Below are 21,070 nucleotides of genomic sequence, written 5' to 3'. Positions count from 1 at the left end.
CAACTGCTCCACAGAAAAGGGATGAACATTCTAAAAGCCAAAGAAATCCTGGTTCCTTCATTTGATGTAGGCTTCAACAAATGCAGTCCTGGGCACAGCAGGTGAGAAAGAAGGATCTTCTTTAGTAAATTCATTGCTTCCAGATGCCTTAGTCAGCAGAGAGCTTTCCTGGGGAAGAAGAGAAGACTTCCTGCATAGCTAGCAATGATTCAGAAACTCTCCCAGGCATTGTGACAAACCCAGCCATTACCCTCTTCGACTTGGACAGCTCCTATTTCAGCAAATTGGTAACACTCGTCAGCATCTGTTTGTCTCCCACCCACTATTTCTGATGCCTTCAAAGTCCTTTGTTTAATATATTCAAGGTGTTTCCATTATATTCCGGGTTTATCCTAAAGCTGAAGCCATTCAGATGCAGCTGAAAAATGTGTTTCCCCACAAGAATTTGCCTGCTATGGCAGAAATGCAATTTATTAAAAAAAAAACAACAACTCAGCAAGCGCGTTTAAACCACCTCTCCCTCTTGCAGTCGGAATACATTCCTCTAGGATGCCTTTGAACCCTCGGTTTGTTTGAATTGAGGCCCAACAAGGCGCCACTGGCCTCAGCAAGAACTCATGCTGAAGCAATTTGGTAACACTATCCTCTTGCTAGGGAATAGTGTTTGTTGCACGGGAATGTCGTAACGTCGTCTCTCCCTTTGCTTGTGCTAAAGGAAGTTAGAACTCTCGAAGCCGCCTCTGGAAAATTACTAGTGAGCAGAATCCGAGAGTTAGAGACACGGCAACAAAAAGCCAGGTCTGTGATGTTACAAGAAAGCAGGTCAGAGACACACGCGCTTCCTAGTACAGGGAAGTGGGAGTTTTCTCTCCTCTGCACCCTACCCATCCAGAAACCATAAAGCCATCCAAAAGCGTCCCCTTTAAAAGCAACTCTGTCCTGAAAGGAGTAGTTACGTAGCTCTGAGTCTAAGCATTTCAGCAAGACAAAGCCATGGAGACTAGGAACGGCTTTTCACAGATCCAGAGAAGCGACTGGATAAAAACCAAGGCGAGCCTTCAAGCACACAAACTCTCCTCTGGGTCTCTTCCCCACAAGGCAGAGCTCTGGCAGTATCTCAGACGCAGCGTATAAAGTACAATAGATGTCATTTGGAAACATTTCCCCGCAGACAGAACCCTCAGTGTTATCAGAAACAGCGCCCCATTGCTCTCCCCAAGAGCTGAGCGGGAAACGAATCTATCATCCTCGTTCTGATGTCTGGTTTATGCTGAATTCTGATGGCTGAAAGATCTTACAGATTCTCAGTACAAGCCACTTGTAGAAAAGATATTTCATTCAAACTTCCCCCAGTTTGCATCCATTAGAGAGGACGTCTGGCTTCTCTTTCCACTGCGGGGTGTGTGCGTGAGGATGGCAAAGAGTAGACAGAAATATCTTCTTCGTGGTAGTCACTATTTTTCAAAGCTGTCTCCTTAAAGCACTCAGGAAAACAGCAGCTTGTAAAGTGTTGGAGCAAAGAAGTACAAGTTACATCACTATTAAAAAAACCCACAAAAAACAAACTTTTTTTTTATAAGTTGGTGTGGTCTTCCATGATTGTGAATTAACCAGAGTAAGCAGAAATTACCAAGTTCAACAAAACTACTGGAAAAGCCTCCTTTTTCTTTTAAATAAAAGTCTAAAACTAGTAGCAACTATAACCTCTGCATCCAGCAGCTGTGGTTAGAAAAAGTATTCAGCATCAAAATCCCTCCTGCAACACGACAAGGCTGGGAAGGACTGGCAGTAGGGCAGCATTTAACCGGAGTCTCAGGCTGGTCAGGAAGGTCCTTTCTGTAAATCCGGCGATTTTGCCTTCGCACAAAGCGAAGTTTAACTATCTGCTCCGTTTGCCACAGGCTCCCAAGGTGTAGGCTGGCAGATGTGGGTTAAATCAGGATAACGTGACTATTTTGAAAGCTCACACGTAGAGGCCATCTGTGACCATCCACCAGCTCCAAATCTGCCGCACGCTGCAGCCACTCACATGTTTCCAACCAAATTGAGACCATCCTGACAATCCATGCTCCAAAAAAAGTGTTTGTCGTTGCTTTAGCTGCAAAAATTATCACTAATCATTTCTGACACTGATACGTGCTTTTAAGCCAATGTGCATTTACCTCAAATATACTAACTTTTTTCTCAAATTTATTGCGTGTGATTAATATAATCTGAAGTTCTGTTTAAAAAAAACACAGACTAAGACTTCACTAGAAACACTTTTAACAAGCTGCTGACACAGCCATCTGTGGAACATGTACAGAGAAGGTTGAAAATGGAGAAGTAAAATAAGAAGTTAATAACTGCATATATGTAGAGAAGAGGTAAAATTTAAATATTACATACAAAGCATATACATACCTAGCAAGTCTGCTCCCAGACATATTTGTTTTAAATACTCCTGATCACTCACCCTTTTTAGCATCTTGCAGAAATAAACTCCACACCAGCAAAAAATTTAACAGCAGCTTGTTCTAAATTTGAAGCGCCATCTCTCCCCTGTTGCCAGACCAGGGCAAGTGTCCTACAAAGGTCTAGTTTTGCTTCCAACTGCTTCGCACTGTACTTCGGTATCTCCAAGATCATTCCTTTCTCCATCATATTTAGCATCCCCTTATGCTTCCCTTCCCTCTAACCTGATGCTGGAAATCCAGTATATGCAAAAGCTCTCAAAGCTCTGTAGGAGTAGACAGGAATCTACATTTTACAGACAAGTGGTTTTGTCCAAACTAGCAATTCAGGCAAAGGATTTTTTTTTTAAAAACAATATAAATCTGTAAGTTTCAATTCCAATGCAACACTTAAATTCAGCTATAGTGATTTATACTTTATAGCTCTCATTAGAATGGAAATATTCTTTTTATAAGGGATCTGGTGCATACAAGGCAGGGTAACTCTGCTGAATAGGAAATAAAAACGGAAGGAGGGGGAAAAAATAAAGCTGAAAACTTACATTACAGGATGCAACGACTGAAAATATGCACAGCCCCCTCAGGCCCTGGGCCAGAGCGGTTGCCAAACCTTAGCGTAAGAAACTCCACCCTCTTCTGCAGGACTAGTTTGGAAATGCTGGACAATTACAGGGACTAGTAACTCAGATGAAGCTGGCAGGAATAAAGGAAATAACTGACAAATTGTTCATACATGTCGGTCACCGAATGTCATTAACCCAGGCTGAGGTTTATAGCCCCTTCTGAAGGGTGCCCTGAGCACCCAGCAGCTCGCCTGGCTGTCTTTCGGAAAGCTACCACAAAGCTCAGGGATTTGAGAGGTTCCCACCACTTATTACTAATGAGGCAACAAATGCTTCATAATCCTAAGCATTTCATTAAAAAGTGATTTGGGAAACCTGCAAAAGCGACTCTTTACCCCTTCTGTTTCCCCTTATTCCCTCCCTCACCTCTAGGAAAAAGCAGAGTTAATTCCCGCTCCCTCGCCGAGACGCTTCCATATTTATCTGCGACAGGAAGGGTGGCACTTCCTGCGCTCCCTGGGACTCGAGCAAAGGTTGGATGCAAACGACCACGAACCCTCGCGCAGGGCATTTCGCTCCAGATCAGCATACGTGAGGTTTTTAAGCTACCAGGCAGTCTAGCCCAGAGCCACTTGCCTATTTTACAGTTCTACCTGTTACTCAGCGAAAGCACCAAACCCAATTCTTCCAGTCAAAGAAGGTTCAGCCCAGCCAAGCGCCGCGTGCGCAGGCTCCGGCTGATCCCAGCACCTCTCCGCACGCTGACTTCAGGCATGTGAACGGTTCCAGGGAAGCTACAAGGATGTCCTGTGTACTTAAAAGTTAGTCACGCCTCAGAGGTTTAGTGTCACAAGGTGCTGAAATCCCAAGGAAAGCCAAAGAGTTCCGACACATCGCGGGATCAAATGACAGAACGGTTTTAGAGCCAAAGAGAACCGTGTCATGTTTAAATTACCCTATAACCTGATGTTCCTTGTCCCCCTGAGCAACAAAGGTACAAGTCAGCCTTGCCAGGAGATGCCGCAATTTTAGGGAAATCAACGGATTCAGCAAGGCGGAATGCGGCTGGGGATGCTTAAGTATTCCTCTGCCTCTGCTTTTCATTTTTTATTATTATTACTCGTATGATTTGCTCCGTGCCCTCAGCAAAAACACACACGCAGGGCAGGCGAAGCTGATTGTCTCTGAGTTGGCACGAAGGGAAGTCGGCTCCATGGCTTAGCAAGCGGAGAAGGGTTGGGTAAACCCTGAGGGGCCTGGAAAGCGAAGAGGAACTGCCTGAATTCGACGTGTTGGAGAAAGGAAAGCAAGAGGGAGCAGCAGGGAGAAAGGTAAGCCTGCAACAACATCCTGAATGAGCAGAGCACATCCAGGAGCGAAGAGATTGAGGGAGAGCTTCTGTGAAAAGCAGGATCCTTCTTCTAATTTGTTCAGCAAAGGGTAAAACTTAAGGACAAGGAGGAAAGAAAGGGGAATGTTCAGGGGAAGGCTACTGAGGCAAAAGCAGAGCTTAGGGAAGAGCAGGCTGAAATTATGAAGGCAGATACAGCTGTAGCTGGGGGAGGAGGAAGGCAGACAAGACAAAATAGGAGAATGTTGCCTTTGTACTTGATCCTTCCTCTTCTCTTGGCACAAAAGGATCCTGAATGGAGAGAGAAGTGGAAGCAGACAAAGGGGAGGTTTTGAGGAACGTCTCTGAAGGCAGCAAGATGGCAGAATTGAAGGAGGGGAGAACAAGCCTGCAGCAGAGGAAGCGCGTTTGGTCATGAGATTTCCTCCAGAGGCTCTCGACGGAGGAAGAGTAGGAGTAAAGGAAGCAGAAGCCAGGAGAGGGAAATGCAGCCTTTGAGAGGAAAGGAGTAGGCGGGAGGAAAGAGGATGGACATCGTGACGCAGGAAGGCCGCGAGGCGAGAGCCATGTGTGAGCAGCAGGGACAAGGCTGCAAAAGGAACTGCTGTGAGAGCTGCCCAGCTACAGCAGCTCAAAGGCATTATCCCCTCCTGGGAGGAAAGGGAGAGAAAACAACCAAGGTCATGCCCAGCTTATTACAAACGCTGGGCACAGACGGTGATCTGCGCGGTGCAGCACGATAACCTGGTGTAAGTGGAACGCCTGGCAAGGGGACAACCGGCATTCATTCGATATTAGCTAGAAGTCCATCCAGATTTGAATTTCTGCCAAGGTCAGCAGGTTGCCAGGGTTGGGATTTCAGTTCCAGCCCACTTGTATCAGTTGAAACAAAAAGAAAATGAAACATGGCTGCTTAGACAAAAGCAATTCCAAGGAAATAGAGATTTGTGGCTTATCTGTGCACAGTTCAGTGGTTCAGCTAACCAACACAAAGCTAAGCCGATATAAACAGCTTTGAAGCAAGCAGATTTCCTTATAATTTGCACAAATCAAACTCATTCCCACAGTTGCTTTTACCGAAACCCAAACCACCCCAACGCCTCGCTCCCAGCAGCCTTACCTCCTCCTCCAATTTCACCACCTTGGCTTGAGCATTGTTCAAGGCCTGGTCTCGGATCTCGATGTGTCTTCGTTGGTCCTCGTTGGTGGAGCGTGCAGCAGCCAGTTCTATTTCCAGTTTCTCTTTTTCCCGCTGCGTTTCCTTGTCTATCAAAACAAGGTGAGAGTTATCAACCGACAGCCCTTATCTCTACCCACCTTCTTTCACTCCAGATGTGACGGAACGATTGTAGTGGAACTTCTCCCAAGAAAGAGAAGGCAAAACTAGTGCTAAAGGAGGGGGAAAAAAAAAAAAAAAGTACATGGCTTTCAAGGAAGAGTAGGTCTTGTAACCCTGAAAAACAGGCATGGTACCTTCAAGTAATCATGTGCTACAACGCTAGTGAGAAGGAATAGAAGGTGCATCACTCAGTACAGTTAGGTAATTGGCTCTGATTATGCAGATGGTTAGTGAAACTCAGCACCTCTTTACTTCTGAGCTTTCAGCAGTGGAAAACAACCTTGGTAATTTCAGTATCCTAGGTTGGGGAGAGGAGATGGCAGACCTCTGTGCCTGAAAAACTTGTGTTGCTTTTTTTTTTTCCCCCCCACATTGACCCCAGTGTTGGAAAATACACGTGCAATGAGAACTCCTCAGTCTTCCTCTACTGCCTTTAAAAACGACCCAACTGGCAAACATATCTGTTCCATCACTGCTCAAAGCAGACCTGCAGTTCCAGAAAGCCTTTTGCCCAGCACTGAGAGCTCATGCCTGATGCTTTAAAGCTCTTCAAAGCACAGAAGACAGGCCTTTTCTGCTGCTCTCCAGAAGGAGATGGACCCAGGGAGAGCAGCTACGCTGTGTGTTTCAGGAACAGGGAAACTGCATTTATAAAAAAATTAATAGGACAAAATAATCAGGGACTGAAGAAATTATCACGCAGGGCTGTAAAGCAAAGCCACAACACAGAGCTGGTGTCCCCTGTAAATGCTGTCATTCCCAGCTCAAGCCAACCAGCTACAATGATAACATTAACACACTTGCTGGATACATAACCACAGAATACTCCCTGGAGTGATCTACACCCAGCGCTGATGACACCAGAGAAACTGCATTCCAGAAACCAACATCCCACGACAAAGGAATGAGGACAAGGAGTGGAAGGCTTGAAAAACAGGAACTAGATCCTGGGTGTTAGGACAGGCTGCATACGGAGTTTGTGCAAGCATGTGCATACCTATATTTACAGGACCACAATTATTCCCTTTCTTCTGCCAGCAGAGAGCCAGGAGCAAAGCTTTAGTAACAAGGAGTAGCTAAAGATTCCCTCCTGCTAGGGAATCAACGCAGCCCACACACAGGTTGCAAAACAAACCTGTCCATGAACAGCAGCCAGCACACTGCAGAGCAAACCCTGACTGCAGCTCAGAGCTAACCTGGGACACAAAACAAAAGGACAAGGGCCAATGTCACCACCTGCCTGTGTTTTGCCCCGTTTCTCCTGTCCCAGTTTTGCTCCTCCACCCAGGAAATCAGCTGCCGAGTGTCAGCTCGCTAAAACCTATCGCAGAAAACGGGCAGCGATGAGCCAGGGTGGCATTAGGCCAGCAGGTATCAGTCAGTGCCAGCAGCGTCTTTGCTCATCTGCAAGTGCTTGCAGCGAGGCTTTTGGAGGTTTTGTTCCAGACTTTCCCCCACATGAGTTCTGCTGCACTTGACAAGTGCCTAGAGCAGCCCCAGAACCGCGGGGACCAACGAAACGCAGCGCCATGTTTTCCACATTCATCCCAAATGAGAAATTCCACGTGATCCCTCAGAGCTTTGACTTTCCCACCTCTCTGGGTGAACGTAGGAGCCTCAAAGTCTACCCAACCAGCCTGAACAAGGGACTAAACTCGCAGACCTTCCACTACTGCCAGGAGTTCTGATTTCACACCCCTACAGCCACTTGCTTGCGACGTGAGCCACGAGGAGCCAGCCAAAGACAATGCAAGAGCAGGACACCAGCATTTGTCAGAGCAGCAGTGTGCATTACACCATGGAAAAATCTCCATTTTGCAACTTTATTGCATTACCTTTTTATGTAACAATTGGAGAAAAGCGAGCATTGTCAGAAGGGTGGAGTACACCACGGGATGAGAGAAAAGCTGGCTTGCTGCCCTGAGCCTCCAGACACTCCAGTACAAAGGGAAAGCAGCATTTCACACCTGTAATTTTGGTTTGCCTTGTGATAAAGCCACTGCTGTGGACACAATTCATGACCCTTACCCAGGCCAGCGTACTGCAGGCAGTGTTCATCCCCTTTATTTTTGCTGAACTGGATAGGGCAGTAGTAAATTAAAGAGGAAAGAGATAGGAGACCTACACCACGTTCCAGTTCTACCGGCCTTAATTCATGCCAGGACTCTTGTCAGCCTGGAAAGGTTTAATTCCAAAGCTTTCAGGGGACAAAACGGGCAGATAAAATATCCTGTACATCATGGGGTAAATATTAATTTTAAAGTTTAACCACCAACAACATTTGCTCCAAAATCTCTAATAAATGCCATCAGATGGGCTTTACATACTGACAGAGAAGGAATTCTTGAACCCCTCGTCCTTTCTCCGCTGCCAGTTTTGGACTGCCACAGCCCTGATTTCTGTCCTGGCAGAAAACCAAGAGATCTGAACTACGCTAACGTGCTGCGCCGTTCCCCAGCCCAGGACGACCGGGGTATTTCTACAGACCCATAACGATCACAGAACTCACTTTGTGCAAAGAGTTGAGAGATGGTTTTCCGATTGTCTTCAGACCCCTCAAACTCCTTCTCTGCGAGCTGCTTGTTGGCCGTCTCCATGCGCTCTGCAAAAATTTTTCAACCAAACAAACCTTAAATTACGAAAAACTTCAAAGCATTAAGTTGCATCTGCTCAGGATGTTTCGAATGCAACCTACGGGGGTGGATCTCCTAATTCCTTGCAGTCAAAAGTAAAAATACTATCAGAAGCTGGCATTCATTTTTGCAATGTTTCAAACCGTGTCCTTGAGAAAATACTCTCAATAAGACAAAACAGTTTCAATAATATTCCAAATAAATTATTTTAAACAATTCCATAAGAAGCTTATTTTTTTCCAATTTTTACAACTGTTAAGACACCTTATTTTTTCCACCCAAATAAATCTCACCATGCGATTAAAAGATTCGCTTATACTTCTCCATTAAATTTTAGCAGATTAAATCACTGTTGTCCAAGTACCTGCCTTCAGGGGAAAGTGTAAAACGATAAGGTCAGCTTAACAGTCCTGCTGCTGCAGGCAAGAATGAAATGTTTATGTTGTATTCTATTATAAATAAGATTATTTAACGCAGGCCTTTGTGTCCTGTCCTTGATAGCACTGGGCACTGTACGGCCTTACTTCTTGGATACAAAACAATTTCTGGGAACACAGTCTCACAAAGAGACACGGGGCAGCGAGAGCAGGTGACATGTAGGAAAATCAGAAAGCTTTCATAAAAAATATGCGATTTAAAAGCCTGACCGTGCGCCTTTAAACATCACAAACTCCAGATGTTTTTCACCTTTCAAACGGATAACGAAACTTTTACCCAGGTTAAGGTCAAATACCATTCAACATCACTCTCCACTGCCAGGCTCTTAGCAAGAACCAGACACTAATAACATCTCACTCTGGAAAAGGAAGGGAGATCCAAAAAGCCAGATGCCTACGTTGATAAGGAATGACAAGACTTTCAGGAAGAACAGAGAGTCTGCAGTTTGTACGCCGGTGCAACAGGGTCACCGGACAGGAAATAAAGTGAACATGCCTGGTGTGGGATTAGGCAGTCAGCAACACGTCTTTCCATTTGTATAAACTGAACAAATTGTACAAATTGGGTCTAGCATATAAGGCAAGAGAGAATTCCAGGCTTGCATCTGGTTTCTGGTATTTGGCTTATCACGTGTTTCTTCTCAAACGAGAAACAGGCTGGAAATGAAAGACTACAGCACTCTCCTAAACCTGCTTTTACCACCCTCCCAGCAAGGGCTTAAAATCTCAGACTACTCGATATACCTGAGCCTCCTGCCACGTTCTAGCTGCGTCAAAAGACACAGGGAATTCTGCAGCAAAACGTTGTCCTGCCAAGTAAGTACAACCATAAAAATAAACCCACCCCACTGAAGAACAGAAATTTTACTTCATTCACCTCTTAGATCCCTGTTGAAATCGTGAAGCCTGCGAATTTCGCCTTCCAGCTTGTTTCTCATGGCCTTTTCCAGGGCATCGCGCTTAGAGGACGATTTCTCCAGGTTTTTGTATGCCTCGGAAACTTGCTGAATTTCGGTTTCCAGCTGCAGTGGGAGTGAAAAAAAGCACTTACTATTTTATCACTGACAATCCCTTCCACTCACTCTCAGAAAGGAGATGAGTTTCTCTCAAGTTTTCTTCACTAAAAGAAACCTATGCCTATAACTGCAGTAAAATCACAGTCTCAGGTTTGCAATGATCTTTCTGTATAAAGAACACCAACGGATGAAGTGAAGATCTGGTTCCCCAATATGACCAGAGCATAGATACTGCAAATAGAAGAAGTACACACATAATCTATTTATTTACTTTTTTTTTTAGGCTGAGGCACTTTGGCATTACTGTTAGTTTGGACAATAAGCATCTCTATAAATAGCTAATGTGATATCAAGTTGAAGAAGTAAAGTAAAACAAGAAAGGCAGACAAAACTATGCTAAAAAAATACAAGTGGCAGGTCCTGCATCACTGATGAACTCTGCAGATCTTAGTTGTTACAGTCCAAAATTCATAATAAAACTGTGTGATGTTCTACGTTTACACTTCCAAAACTTGGTTGTGCTTTTAAATTTCCAACTGGCTCAACGAGGGGAGGGATAAATATGTTTTAGCCTTCCTTCTAGCCTTCAGCATAAAGCTGAAGCAGAGCAGGAGATTCATTTCTAACTCCCCTTCCGAGGCAGGGTCTGCATTGCTGCGGGAGTACGGATCCGCAGAACAGCAAACGCTACCGGCACTGCCTACAGCAAGCCAGCAGCAGCGGGGTGGAGGGAAGTGCATTTTTATCCTTCTTTCGTTACCAGGAAGCTGTTAAACATTTCTCTAAAGTATTTCCTGGCCAGGAATCGTCCAAAAAAAATACAACAAAAGGAACATACGTCCCTGGAAAGAGGTAATATAGGGAATAATGAGCGCGGAAAGCCACACCGGTCACCTGACGTCAAACAAGCGTTTGAACGATTTTAGGGCCCTGGAGACTGCCCAACGCAAAGAGCACAGCGAGGCCCACAAAAAATTCACAAGTAGCTTCGGCCTTTTCACAGCTGCAAGGCAAAAGCAGAGCTGAGCTGCTGCCCAGCTTTAAGCCACTGGTCACCAAGAAGCTGTGAGGCTGCAGTGGCCATACACACGCACGTTAATGACGGGTCTCACGGGGAGATTTTTTTAAAAACGTTTAAGCATCACTTTGTCTACTGGTTTCACGAAGCCAAAGGTGGCTTGATCCAAAAGGAGATACTAAGTTTTCAGGGAAGTTGTGTGGTATTGAGAGAGTGACAAAAGAAGCGTTAGTTTCAGTCCCACAGCCCAAATGTCTCTAAGGTAGCCATGGCAGCAGTCCTTGCTTCGCACGCTGTCCTGCCAAGCAGCTCTGTAGCAATGTCCCCTCTTGCCACCTGGCGTGATTAAGGTCTTGTGTCGTTCCAGAGAGGCCCTTCCTGCAGTCTCTGAAGTCTTTTAGACTGATGGGAAAATGAAGGCTGCTGCCATCCTGGTTGTAAGAACAGCAGCTTCAATTTAACCAAGCAAGCCAAGCAGTTGGCCTCTTCAAGACAGCTGATGAGGGTGCTCTTTCGAGCACGGTCAGCGAGCTGTTAGAATAAAACTGAAGGCTTTGATTCTATCTTCTGACAAAGTTAAGCTGCTGCCCGAAGGGACAGGATACAGACTAATCAATCTGCACGTAAAAGACTAAAATAGATCATCAGCCCCTTAAGCAAGGAATGTAACGGTTGCAGATTAGATGATTCAATTATGGACGACACTAGCCACAGGAGAGTGCCTGATATCCCGAAACACCCACCTTCTGCAGCCGGGCCACCTTCTCGTAACACCCATCCAGCTCCTGTCGCAGAGACCGGTTCTCCTCCGACAGGATTTCCACCATCTGCTGGGCCCTGGAAACGATGGCGAAAGGATCTACTTGCATCTGCTGATACGGGGAAGGTATCTGCTGAGCCCGGGACATTACGGAATAGGAGTCGCTTTGTGGCTGCTGGGGGCCTAGGAAGGGCTGGCATAGTCGGTACAAATCTCCCTGATGGACTTGGTTTGACAGGAACGGCTGCTGGGTCCGTGGCAGAAGGCCGGGATCTCCCTGGCTTGGGGTCAGAGGTTGCTGATGCTGGGAAGGGGACAGCCTGGATGGTGGTGGAGACTGAAGCAAAGTCAAAGACCCCAGGGATGTCAAGGAAGAAGTTGGGCTGTGGTGGTGAGGTGGTCTCTGTTGTAACTGCAGCTGCACGTCTGGGTTCTGCCTGGAAAACAGAGAGCAGCAGCTCCGTCAGAGGCATGTAGAAGCTAAAACACAGTTCAAGTGCACTTGAGTCTACTTCGTACAGAAACACTAAGAGAAACTCAATCAAAGACTACTAGCCAAAATTATTTTTTAACTTTTTTCCACAAAGCATGGAAAAAAGTGGCTAAACCAAGGAATGGGCTCTTCTGTTCTGACCTGAAATGTGCCATCTCTCATGGAGAAAACAATGAACTTTCTCCTGCAATTCAGAATACAGAGTTAAGGGGATTGGCTAAGCTCTGTCAGTATGCCAGCACCACTCCTTTGAGCTTTCTGAAGAATTGATCTACCAACAAGCTACAGTCTGGTCAAATGAGGCAGCTGAAGGATCTGAAAACCAATCTAAGAATCAGAAGCAACCTTCTGATTGAGAACTACCATCAGTCCTATGCAGCAGGACAGAGCTAGCGACCTGTAACAGGCTTGAGTCTATCACAGAAGTAACCCCAAGCTACAGCAGCTCCCATGTACCAGGCGCTGGAGATCCCCAGCTCAACTTCTGCTGCATGAGCCAAGTAAGAAATCCCTATTAATAAAGACTGTGTGTATTTATCATGCTTGCGTGACCTCAGGAGGCAGGTTTGGCCCCCTCCTCCACAGACTTTCAACCTTTAACTTCTCCAGATGTTCTTTATTCTAAAAGTTGAAGTCACTCCCTCTCCACGCTGCAACCAGTCTCTCCTTAAGCACAGAGCTCAGTCTGGCGCAGACCCACTCCGGCAGTTCAACACGTTCTGAAACACTCCTGTTCTGAGAACACTTCTCACCTTTCAGAACGCAGTTCAGCACCTACTGTTGTCCCACAACTGCTGCAGAACATCCCCAGGGTTGCCTGCATTCACAGGAAAGCCTCTAGGGGCTTGCTCCGCTGCAGGCAGCAAGGGCTATCGGCTGCTCAGCACCACAGCAGAGCTTCCCCACCCCAACGGCAGCTCAGCTGACAACAGCCAGCACGAAGCTGAACTGGGAACTAAAGGGTTACGCAAAGGGCTTCTCAGCCCATGTGCAAACACTCAGCATCATCCTTCCTGTTCTCTGCAGAAAGAACGAATCAACTCTTCATACTCGTCCAAAGAGGAAACGTCTGCATTATTCACATCTGGCTGGCAGCGCGTGTAGGAGTTCGTACATTCTCAGCCCAGTGCAGGGTTCATTATTTCAGCATCATGCATCTTGTGTCTCATTTTCCCTGCTTTCCAGCAGAGAAGGTGCACAGAAACCTCCAAGCTGACGCTCAAATTCCTCAATGGGGAAACAAATCTAGCTTTTGTCACTTAGGAAAACAGGAAAAATTACTGCTCTAGTTACTGTTTCTCTCCTTCTCACACTCAGGTGACTGGTCCCTGCCGGCAAAATCATTGCAGGAGCTGCATTTCCCCAGAAATGATCATACACAGCGAGAGGATCTCCGGGGTCATGCAGAAGAGAGGCGTGCAATTAATTTCCTCAGGAATGTTCAGTTCAGTGGCAGCAATTTCATTCTTCCCCTCCTGGGAGGTCAGCCCTACTTATCGTTGCATTTATTTCATTCCCTTCATTTGCCAGTTCTCGTAAGGAAGAACAAGGCAAGAGCACCTCATGCCACGCTCAAGGTCGTCTGGTTTGTCTCAGGTAGTTTCCAGCTCCTTTCTTAGCTCACCCAGCCACGTGCCGAGTTAAAAGTTTGCATCTTCAGAAACCTCTCGTCTCCTCAAGCTTGTTCTTTACCTAACATCACGCACCTCTGCTTTGATGTTACGATCAGTTGGGGAGTACCCTCGCTGTGACATTTAATCTATGATGACCTACAGAAGTCAGATCAAGAGAGAGACATTGCCGTGCTGCCTCACGGATGAAAAAAACCTCCCACCTTCCCAATTTTGAACCTCCAAAATCCTCTCTTCCAGTCTGAAAACAACCTGAAGCAGTTACGCAGAGAGACCAGCTCTGCCCATCTCGGTGTGTTACTATTACAAGCCGAATGAGGACTGCTGGGGTGCCAAGGCTGACAATTCGAGCTATTTGACTAAAAGCATCGCGTTATTCTCTCATCAGAGACGCACGGGCACAATCTTGCCATTTCTGCAGGAGCTGAGCGCTGAGAAAAGGAACACAAAGATGGCCAAAGGGAAACAACAGCAGCAGCTAAATTCTGACGGGACGCTCTTTGTACTGACATGCCTGGCAATGACTTTTCTTTTTTTTTCTAAAACCTATTGTAAAGAACAACTCTAGGAAATCATGGCTGAGTATTTCTAAACAAGACATACTTCGAAGATTTTCAACATCTTGGCACTCAACATTCAAAGCCTCTTATAACCTTGAAATTATACCAGTCCTGTGGGTTCAAGCTAAAACGTGAGGGCGGGGAGCCTCTAGCCAACAGCATTAGAGCTTCCAAAATGTCACAAACATGCTTATATTCCCAGCAAAACGAGATAACTGGGATACTACATTCTACCTTTTAAAAAAGTATTAAAAATCCTAGTAACCTCACAGTGACCAACAGACCTTTTAAGATCTTGTATGCAAACAAGCTCAAAGAACTTTTTAGCATCCTCACTACTTAAAATTTTGTCTTATAAAATACTTATATATATTTTGTGGGTTGTTTTGAGATCCCTCAGATTAACATGAGAATTGTGGGATTTATTTCTCTGGTAAACCAATTTTGGCCTGAAAGATTCGGAAAGGTAAACGAACACAACTGGGCTTTTCAAGATTTGTAAGCCAGATTGCAAAATTGTAAGGTCTTGGGGGGTCAACCTAACAGAACTGCTGATAAAATGGTAAGAGAAACTTCCCTCCAGTCCTCAGGTAACCTCGCAGCAGTAAGCAAAATTATATCCAAACCAACTACTCTATGAAAAAAAAAACCAACAAACCAGAAAAACTCTCAAACTACACGGAAAAGAAAATTATGCAATCTCCTTCCATTTGCCTCAATGTCATAAAGACCTGAAAGGCCTAAACACAGGGAAAAAAAAACGCTCAGAGCAATAACTTCCACAAGCGTTTTAAGTCTGAAAGCGCAGCTTTAAGGGCCACTTCATTTTGAAGACTGCATCGTGCAAGAATCTCTGCTTCTCTTGCAGTCCCTGGTGCGTATCGGAGAAACACACCGCCAAGTGCAAACCTGGATCTATGGTTCTGCAACTTCACGGGTCACATTAGCTTTTAAGTCCTGAAGACAGAAATAGCGAGTTAGGGCAGCTTTGCGAGCAAACCTTGAGTAAAGGCAGCTTTGTGAGCAAACCTTGCCATCAGGAGTCCTGAGGCTGCCAGGATTGCAAACATCAAGTCACGCGGGTAGAGCAACAAAGTGGGGAGGGCAGAAGAATGAAGAGATCAGGAAAGGTCTCTGGCTCGTTAAAATTTTTTCTGCCTCCCCAGCTTCTCCTGCCTGTTTCCTGTTCAAGAAGCTACAGGTCCCTGCTCTTCCACCGCCTGGGAAACGCTGGCTGCGGGAGGGAGCAGGCTCCACTTGATGAGACGGCTAAAATCAAACCGATGCATTTTTGGTCTGCTTCCTAGTCATACCTGATTATCCCCCACTTTGATGCTGCTCAGGGGAACGCAGTGCGCAGAAGCGATTTACTAATTACGGGACAAAACTCTGCAGATCTCCTTCTCTAAAGTTTCTGTGAAGTCAACGGGATTAATCACCACAGCAGGAGCTCAGTCGTTTGGGCTCCGAACAGAGGATGGCGCTTGAATCGGAGCGACAGCGAGCTTCCTCGGCACCCAAAACTCTTCCAGCGCCAGGCCCTTCTCCCTCAGCTCTCATTATTTCGTGAGACCTTGCAACTCCACGGGACGCGGAGCCCAAGGCACCCACTTCTCAGACCTGAAGGTTTGTTTGCAAGCACAGCCGAGATATTAGGGAGAGAGAACAGGATTTGGGAGCTTCACATGCAGCCAGCCCTCTTCTGAACTTTCTTTTTCCAAATAAAAGCACAGATGCCCCCGGCATGCCCGGTATTTACATCAAACCAACCTCCTTACGAACATAAACGTGTTCCCAAAGTCGCACCGCCCCGGAGCAGGTGAGGCAAACTGTTTGCAGACTGGTTTAAACTCCCCACACAGCCCATTCCTTTCCCAGACTGGGGAGGGTGAAGCACGAGAATGCTGTGAATTCCCCAATGTTTATCTTGCTCAACGAGTTTTATTTAACCGCATCGTTAGGTCACCCTCAAATTCCCCCAGACAATGAGGGGAAAAACCCGCAGAAAAGGGTGTGGCTTCACGAGCAGAAAGAAGGGGCTTTGTTTTCCCTGACGCGCAGTTCAAAAAATGCACACGTTCACCAACCCAAATTAACGCCGGCAAACAGAGAGCTGCAGCGCGGGGAAACGGGACGCTCTGAAAACACTTCTATCGCGCCAGCGAGGCTGCAAACGTGTTCGTTAGCGCTGCCCGGCGTGAGGCAAACGGACTCCCCGAAGTCACCGAACCACAGAACGTTCGGGGTTGGAAGGGGCCTCGAAAGATCATCTAGTCCGACCCCCCTGTCGTACGCCCTTAAAATCCTCACGCTGTTACCCAGCTGCACCTTTAGGAACTCAGAAGGTTTCTTGTCTAAATGACAGTTTCTCTTAAAGTGTGTGGGAGAGGGAGGGGAACGGAGGACTCGTTCCCTTCCTTTGCTGCTCTCTAATTTATGGATTAGGCTTGCGATTGTTCTACTGCTACAGCATTTGCTTGCAAAGGAAACCTCTTCTCTGTGCAGCTATTTAGGTTAAAAAGTAACCTCATTAGATTCCCAATGCTTTGAAGACAAATTTCAGTTGCTTCCCCTACTGGAAACCTTGCCAGCTGAACCTTTCTCCTCCCCCTCCCTTTCCCCCCCCATGTTCTTTCAAAGCAGCCAGGATCCATCCAATACAGACAAAAATCACCCTGTCTAGAGGAGCTGACTGTTGGCGTGCTTTCAAATACCTCTCCCTGGAACAGCAAGCACGCTGCGTCTCAGATTCACCACATATAATATTATGAGTATTTCTGATGCAGCATAACCGTCAAGGATCTGTTTCCCTTTCCTGTGTGCCCAGAGACTGGAGGCCTTTGAATTTTCAAAAACATTTGCAACGAGCTTCTACAATCATTACCCCCCCTAAACCCTTTACTTCCCCTTTTCCTGGCCTCTTTATTATTTATTTAGCCAGATCAAAGGGCCTTTTCATCAGGCTTGTATGCTGCTGAAGTCATTTCAGATCACAAACAATGGTGGACAAACCCTGAAAATCGCTCCCCATAGGAGCAGGAAGGTTCTGAGCAGATTCAAATTCCCCAAAGTTCAGCCTCTGCTCCCAAACACAGACTGGTTTCTTCTTCTTGCTCCCCTCAAAACACAACACAATTATGTGCAAACACAAACGCACAGAGACCTCACCATTTACTTTCGCAGCGATGCCCTCCCTGTTGCTCCTTTGGATTACCCTTTTAGCTTCCAAACGAGGTCAAAATCCTTGTACCAAAGCCCACCCGGTCTTGGGCAGAGATAAGGTAAGGAAACAGGTAAAGTACAGCCATATTTTTAGCCCATCTGAATAAAACTTCCTCTTGACCCACATGGACATCAGTGTTTGGGTCAAACCAAACCTCGTTCCTTATCTAGAGGAAATCAGAAAGGCTGAGATTTCAAATGATGCAAGGAAAATTAGCGAAAGCTAAACAAGCAAGTCTGGGATGAGGCACAAGGCACGCTCCAGTTTCCACTCCTGCCCTCTGGTCCACTGAAAATAAAATCTGAAAAACTCTAAAGGAAGCTCAGGTGATTTTCGCTGCCTTTGCCATTATTGCTTTGATTCACTTTCTCCTTTCTGATGTAGCACTGAGATGCACTTGAAACCTAAAAAATACCATTTGTCTGGGCAGATGTAATTAAAGAACAGCTTAAGTCTTGCAAAAAGTAACTGCAAGTTCCTTCAATGAATCACACCATAACTTTGCTTTTTGTAGCAAACCTTTTGTAAGGCTCTGGAGCCTCGGGATTAAACTTCCCCATGCTATAAATTCAAGCTGGCTTGTTTTGTTTTGTGGTTTTATCATCTTTCTTTTCAAAAAAAAAAAAAAAGGGGGGTGGTGGAAAGGAGGCAGATGTCTCTAGGCAAGCTACCAAAACAGGTTGCAAACCTTCCAGACACAGTCTGTGGCTGAACACAATTACGTCATCTCCCGTAACGAAGATGGGATCTTTGCGGAAAGAAAACTTGCCCCAGGAGTGAGGGCACCGGGCTGAGTTTTACACCAGCTTTTCCTTCTGTGGCCGTCACGGCGTTTGTTTGAAGATCTCGCTTACCTGACCGACCCGTATTCAGGGGGGTGTTGATATCTCATCATAGGCCCATCCGATCTCCCCTGCTGGCTCACGCGATGATCGCTATAGAAATGTCCCGAGTCCGGAGGTTTGCAGTTCATCGACGGGGTGGACACGTTTTTGTACGGATACTCGGGCGGAGGACCCCGCTGCTCCATTCCTTTCAGGTTGGGCTGGGAAGGGGGCTGCACCGAGTTCTTGTAGAACTCATTGGAGCCAGAATTTTTATAAGGGTCGCTGGATTGCTGAGGAGAAAGCGGAGAGAGGGGGGAGAGCGGCGCGCTCGTGACGGGCGCGTGGGCCTTGACACCGCTGGTGGCCAAGGAGAGCTGCATCAGCCTCTCGCTCAGGGAGCGGACGTGCCCTTGCTTGAGGTCCTTGAGTCCTTCGTCCTGGTGGACCTTCCCTGGGCTCACCCGCTGAACCGTGGGCCGCCCTTCAGTCCTCATCTTTTGGTTGGTGACCCCCGTGACGTAAAACGCTGCCCCGACGCTGGCGTGCGGCTGGCCCCTGAAATACTGCGACTGGACTTTGGCTTCCTCGTAGGTCGGGAGATCCTCGCTGTTCTGAAGGCGTGGGGCGAGCTGCTTCTCCATGATGCTGTTGTCCACCTGTATCTCCTGGCCCTGGGGCTCCTGACGGGCAGCATGAGTCACGAGCTGGTGGTCCTGGGAGCTCAGCCCTTCGTTCTGAGCCGCTGGACTCCCGGCGCTGTTGAAAGGGGGGGCATTTCCTGTGGCTTGCTGGTGTAAGGCAAGAAGGTTACGGTTGTCATTTGGGTTTCCGTATCTGAGCTGCTCCTGCAGCAGACGCTGTAAAACTGTCGTAGCTGCTTGCTCTTCTGAATTCCTCATCTCAAACTGTGGTGCCTTTTGGGTGGAATGCAAAAGCTGCCCTTGACCTACGGAAAGGAGACACGGTTGTTAGCGCCTGAGTGGATCAAGCAAGGGACATTTAAGAGCAATGGCTTGAAATACAGAAAAAAAAAAAAGCAGGTTACATTACCAAAGGTTCCCATAACAATGAGGGTCATTAAGGCTCTCTTGACCTAAGAAGGACTTGCATGCCAGGGGGCAAAGCCTCGAAAGGTGATGAAAGGTGACTTGCAAGTTTATAGGAATATCAATCAACTGCAAGCTGTAGGGATGCCTGCCGAATACCTCAGCCAGCCAGGCTGCTCTCAGGCAGAAAGGGCACCTATAATTCACAGGACGATGGTAAAAATGCCTGAGACCCGTTTGCTTTACACTTAGGGCTACCAGCAGTGAAACACACTTCCCATATTTGCAGGCAGAGAGGGATTAAAGGGTGAAATCAGCAATTTGTCAGTTTTAAGGAGAAAAAAAAAAAAGAGGCCCATTGAGACAGTGTGCGGCTCAAAGGAAGTAAAGAAATCTCTTAGCTCAGATCGTTTAAAGCAATTAATGAATACCTCGTTAGCTAGCAGGTTTTCAGAGTTATGAAATACCCAGAGTGAGATCAGCACCGAGTCTTCCTGCTGCAGAAAACACTCCGTACTGGTGCAAGTGAGGACTCTGTAACTTCCTGCCATACAAAGGCAACCAAATCCTCACACATCTAAATATCGTCAGCCGAATGCATGCAAATGCAAGAGGAGGAAAAAGAGTTGTCTGATCCAAGGGACAGAAAAAGACTTCTGAGTGTACCAATGAGAGAAACACAAAGAGCCAATGTCAAGCACATCCTAAGCACAGATGAAGTCAGTGAGCACCAGTGATTACACTTCACTGTCTCCCAGTGGAGTCAGGAATTCGTCATGGAAACTCAAGCCCACAGGGCTTGCATGAGTTGAAATATCCAAAAATTAATGATACCTTTGAGACATTTAACTAAAAGCAGAGCTACTTTTGAGCTCAAACAGCTCAGAAGAGAGAGTATGCTCTACTTGCTGGCTAAGCCGCGGCTTTGCCCCGACAGCAGAACGCACGTTGGCATTCCAGCACTTTATTTCAACATCTTTTTTTCTGAGTAAACTGTTCCTTAGCAGAAAGTAACTCGCTCCCAACAGTTTGTTCTGCGGCAGAACCGGGGACGGACTGACTGCAGGAGTCTGGAGCCCTGAAGGGTCTGCTTTGTTCTGGGTCTCCAGTCTACCATGGCTACACAAGGCCTCGACGTGCCAGGCAGACAGAACCCTTCTGCAAACGTTAACGAAGAGAAAGTTAAAATCCACCTCATTCCAAGTTGCCTCACCCAACTAGGAACTCAGGCCCTGTTAACTGGGCTGGAACGCGACTCTTCCGAAATCCTGGTTGAAGCGGCACCTACCTATTTCCTTCACTCAGACTCGCTCGGTAAGGAGGAGCAGTTGTGCCACATGGGGACACGCACGGAGCCTTCCTCCCACAAGTCCCAACTCTCCGCTCGGAGATGGCTTCAGTCTCCTCTTCAGCAGGCCAGATCACTTGACACTCTCCTCGCTTCCAAAATAATTCTGAGGAAAGCATTGAAAACATCATTTTAATCAGCAGATGAGACCCTAGAAACAATAAACCTTGGCCCGTATTTCAGGGTTTTCTTTTGTACCTTCTTGCTTTCTCCCGGAGCCCAACAATTTTGATGCCTTTAGGAGGAATGAACCCCCCGTCCCTAGCAATCTACTCCAGCTGCTGCTTTAATCATGACAATTTCTGCTCCAAGATTAAATGTTGCCAAGTAATGCTCCATCCCATCTGTGCCTCCGAGTGAAACAGTGATTAA

General features: G+C 46.6%; 1 protein-coding gene across 1 annotated transcript in view; it reads right to left on the bottom strand.

Annotated features, from left to right (window-relative positions):
* AMOT (angiomotin) overlaps positions 1–20,799 on the bottom strand; it is a 31,479-nt gene extending 10,680 nt beyond the window's left edge. Inside the window, exons 1-6 of the mRNA XM_009869514.1 lie at positions 20,639–20,799; positions 18,332–19,250; positions 11,554–12,007; positions 9,654–9,798; positions 8,216–8,308; positions 5,488–5,633 (exon numbers count right to left, since the gene is read on the bottom strand). Coding sequence (XP_009867816.1) covers positions 5,488–5,633; positions 8,216–8,308; positions 9,654–9,798; positions 11,554–12,007; positions 18,332–19,203 — 1,710 coding nt within the window. The 5' untranslated portion in view covers positions 19,204–19,250; positions 20,639–20,799. The remainder of the gene's footprint in view (positions 1–5,487; positions 5,634–8,215; positions 8,309–9,653; positions 9,799–11,553; positions 12,008–18,331; positions 19,251–20,638) is intronic.
* Between the last annotated feature and the right edge of the window lie 271 nt (positions 20,800–21,070).

The sequence above is a fragment of the Apaloderma vittatum genome, unplaced genomic scaffold (assembly GCF_000703405.1).
Source record: "Apaloderma vittatum isolate BGI_N311 unplaced genomic scaffold, ASM70340v1 scaffold6505, whole genome shotgun sequence".
In the NCBI taxonomy this organism is placed as follows: domain Eukaryota; kingdom Metazoa; phylum Chordata; class Aves; order Trogoniformes; family Trogonidae; genus Apaloderma; species Apaloderma vittatum.
This window is presented reverse-complemented; position numbering and strand designations above follow the sequence as displayed.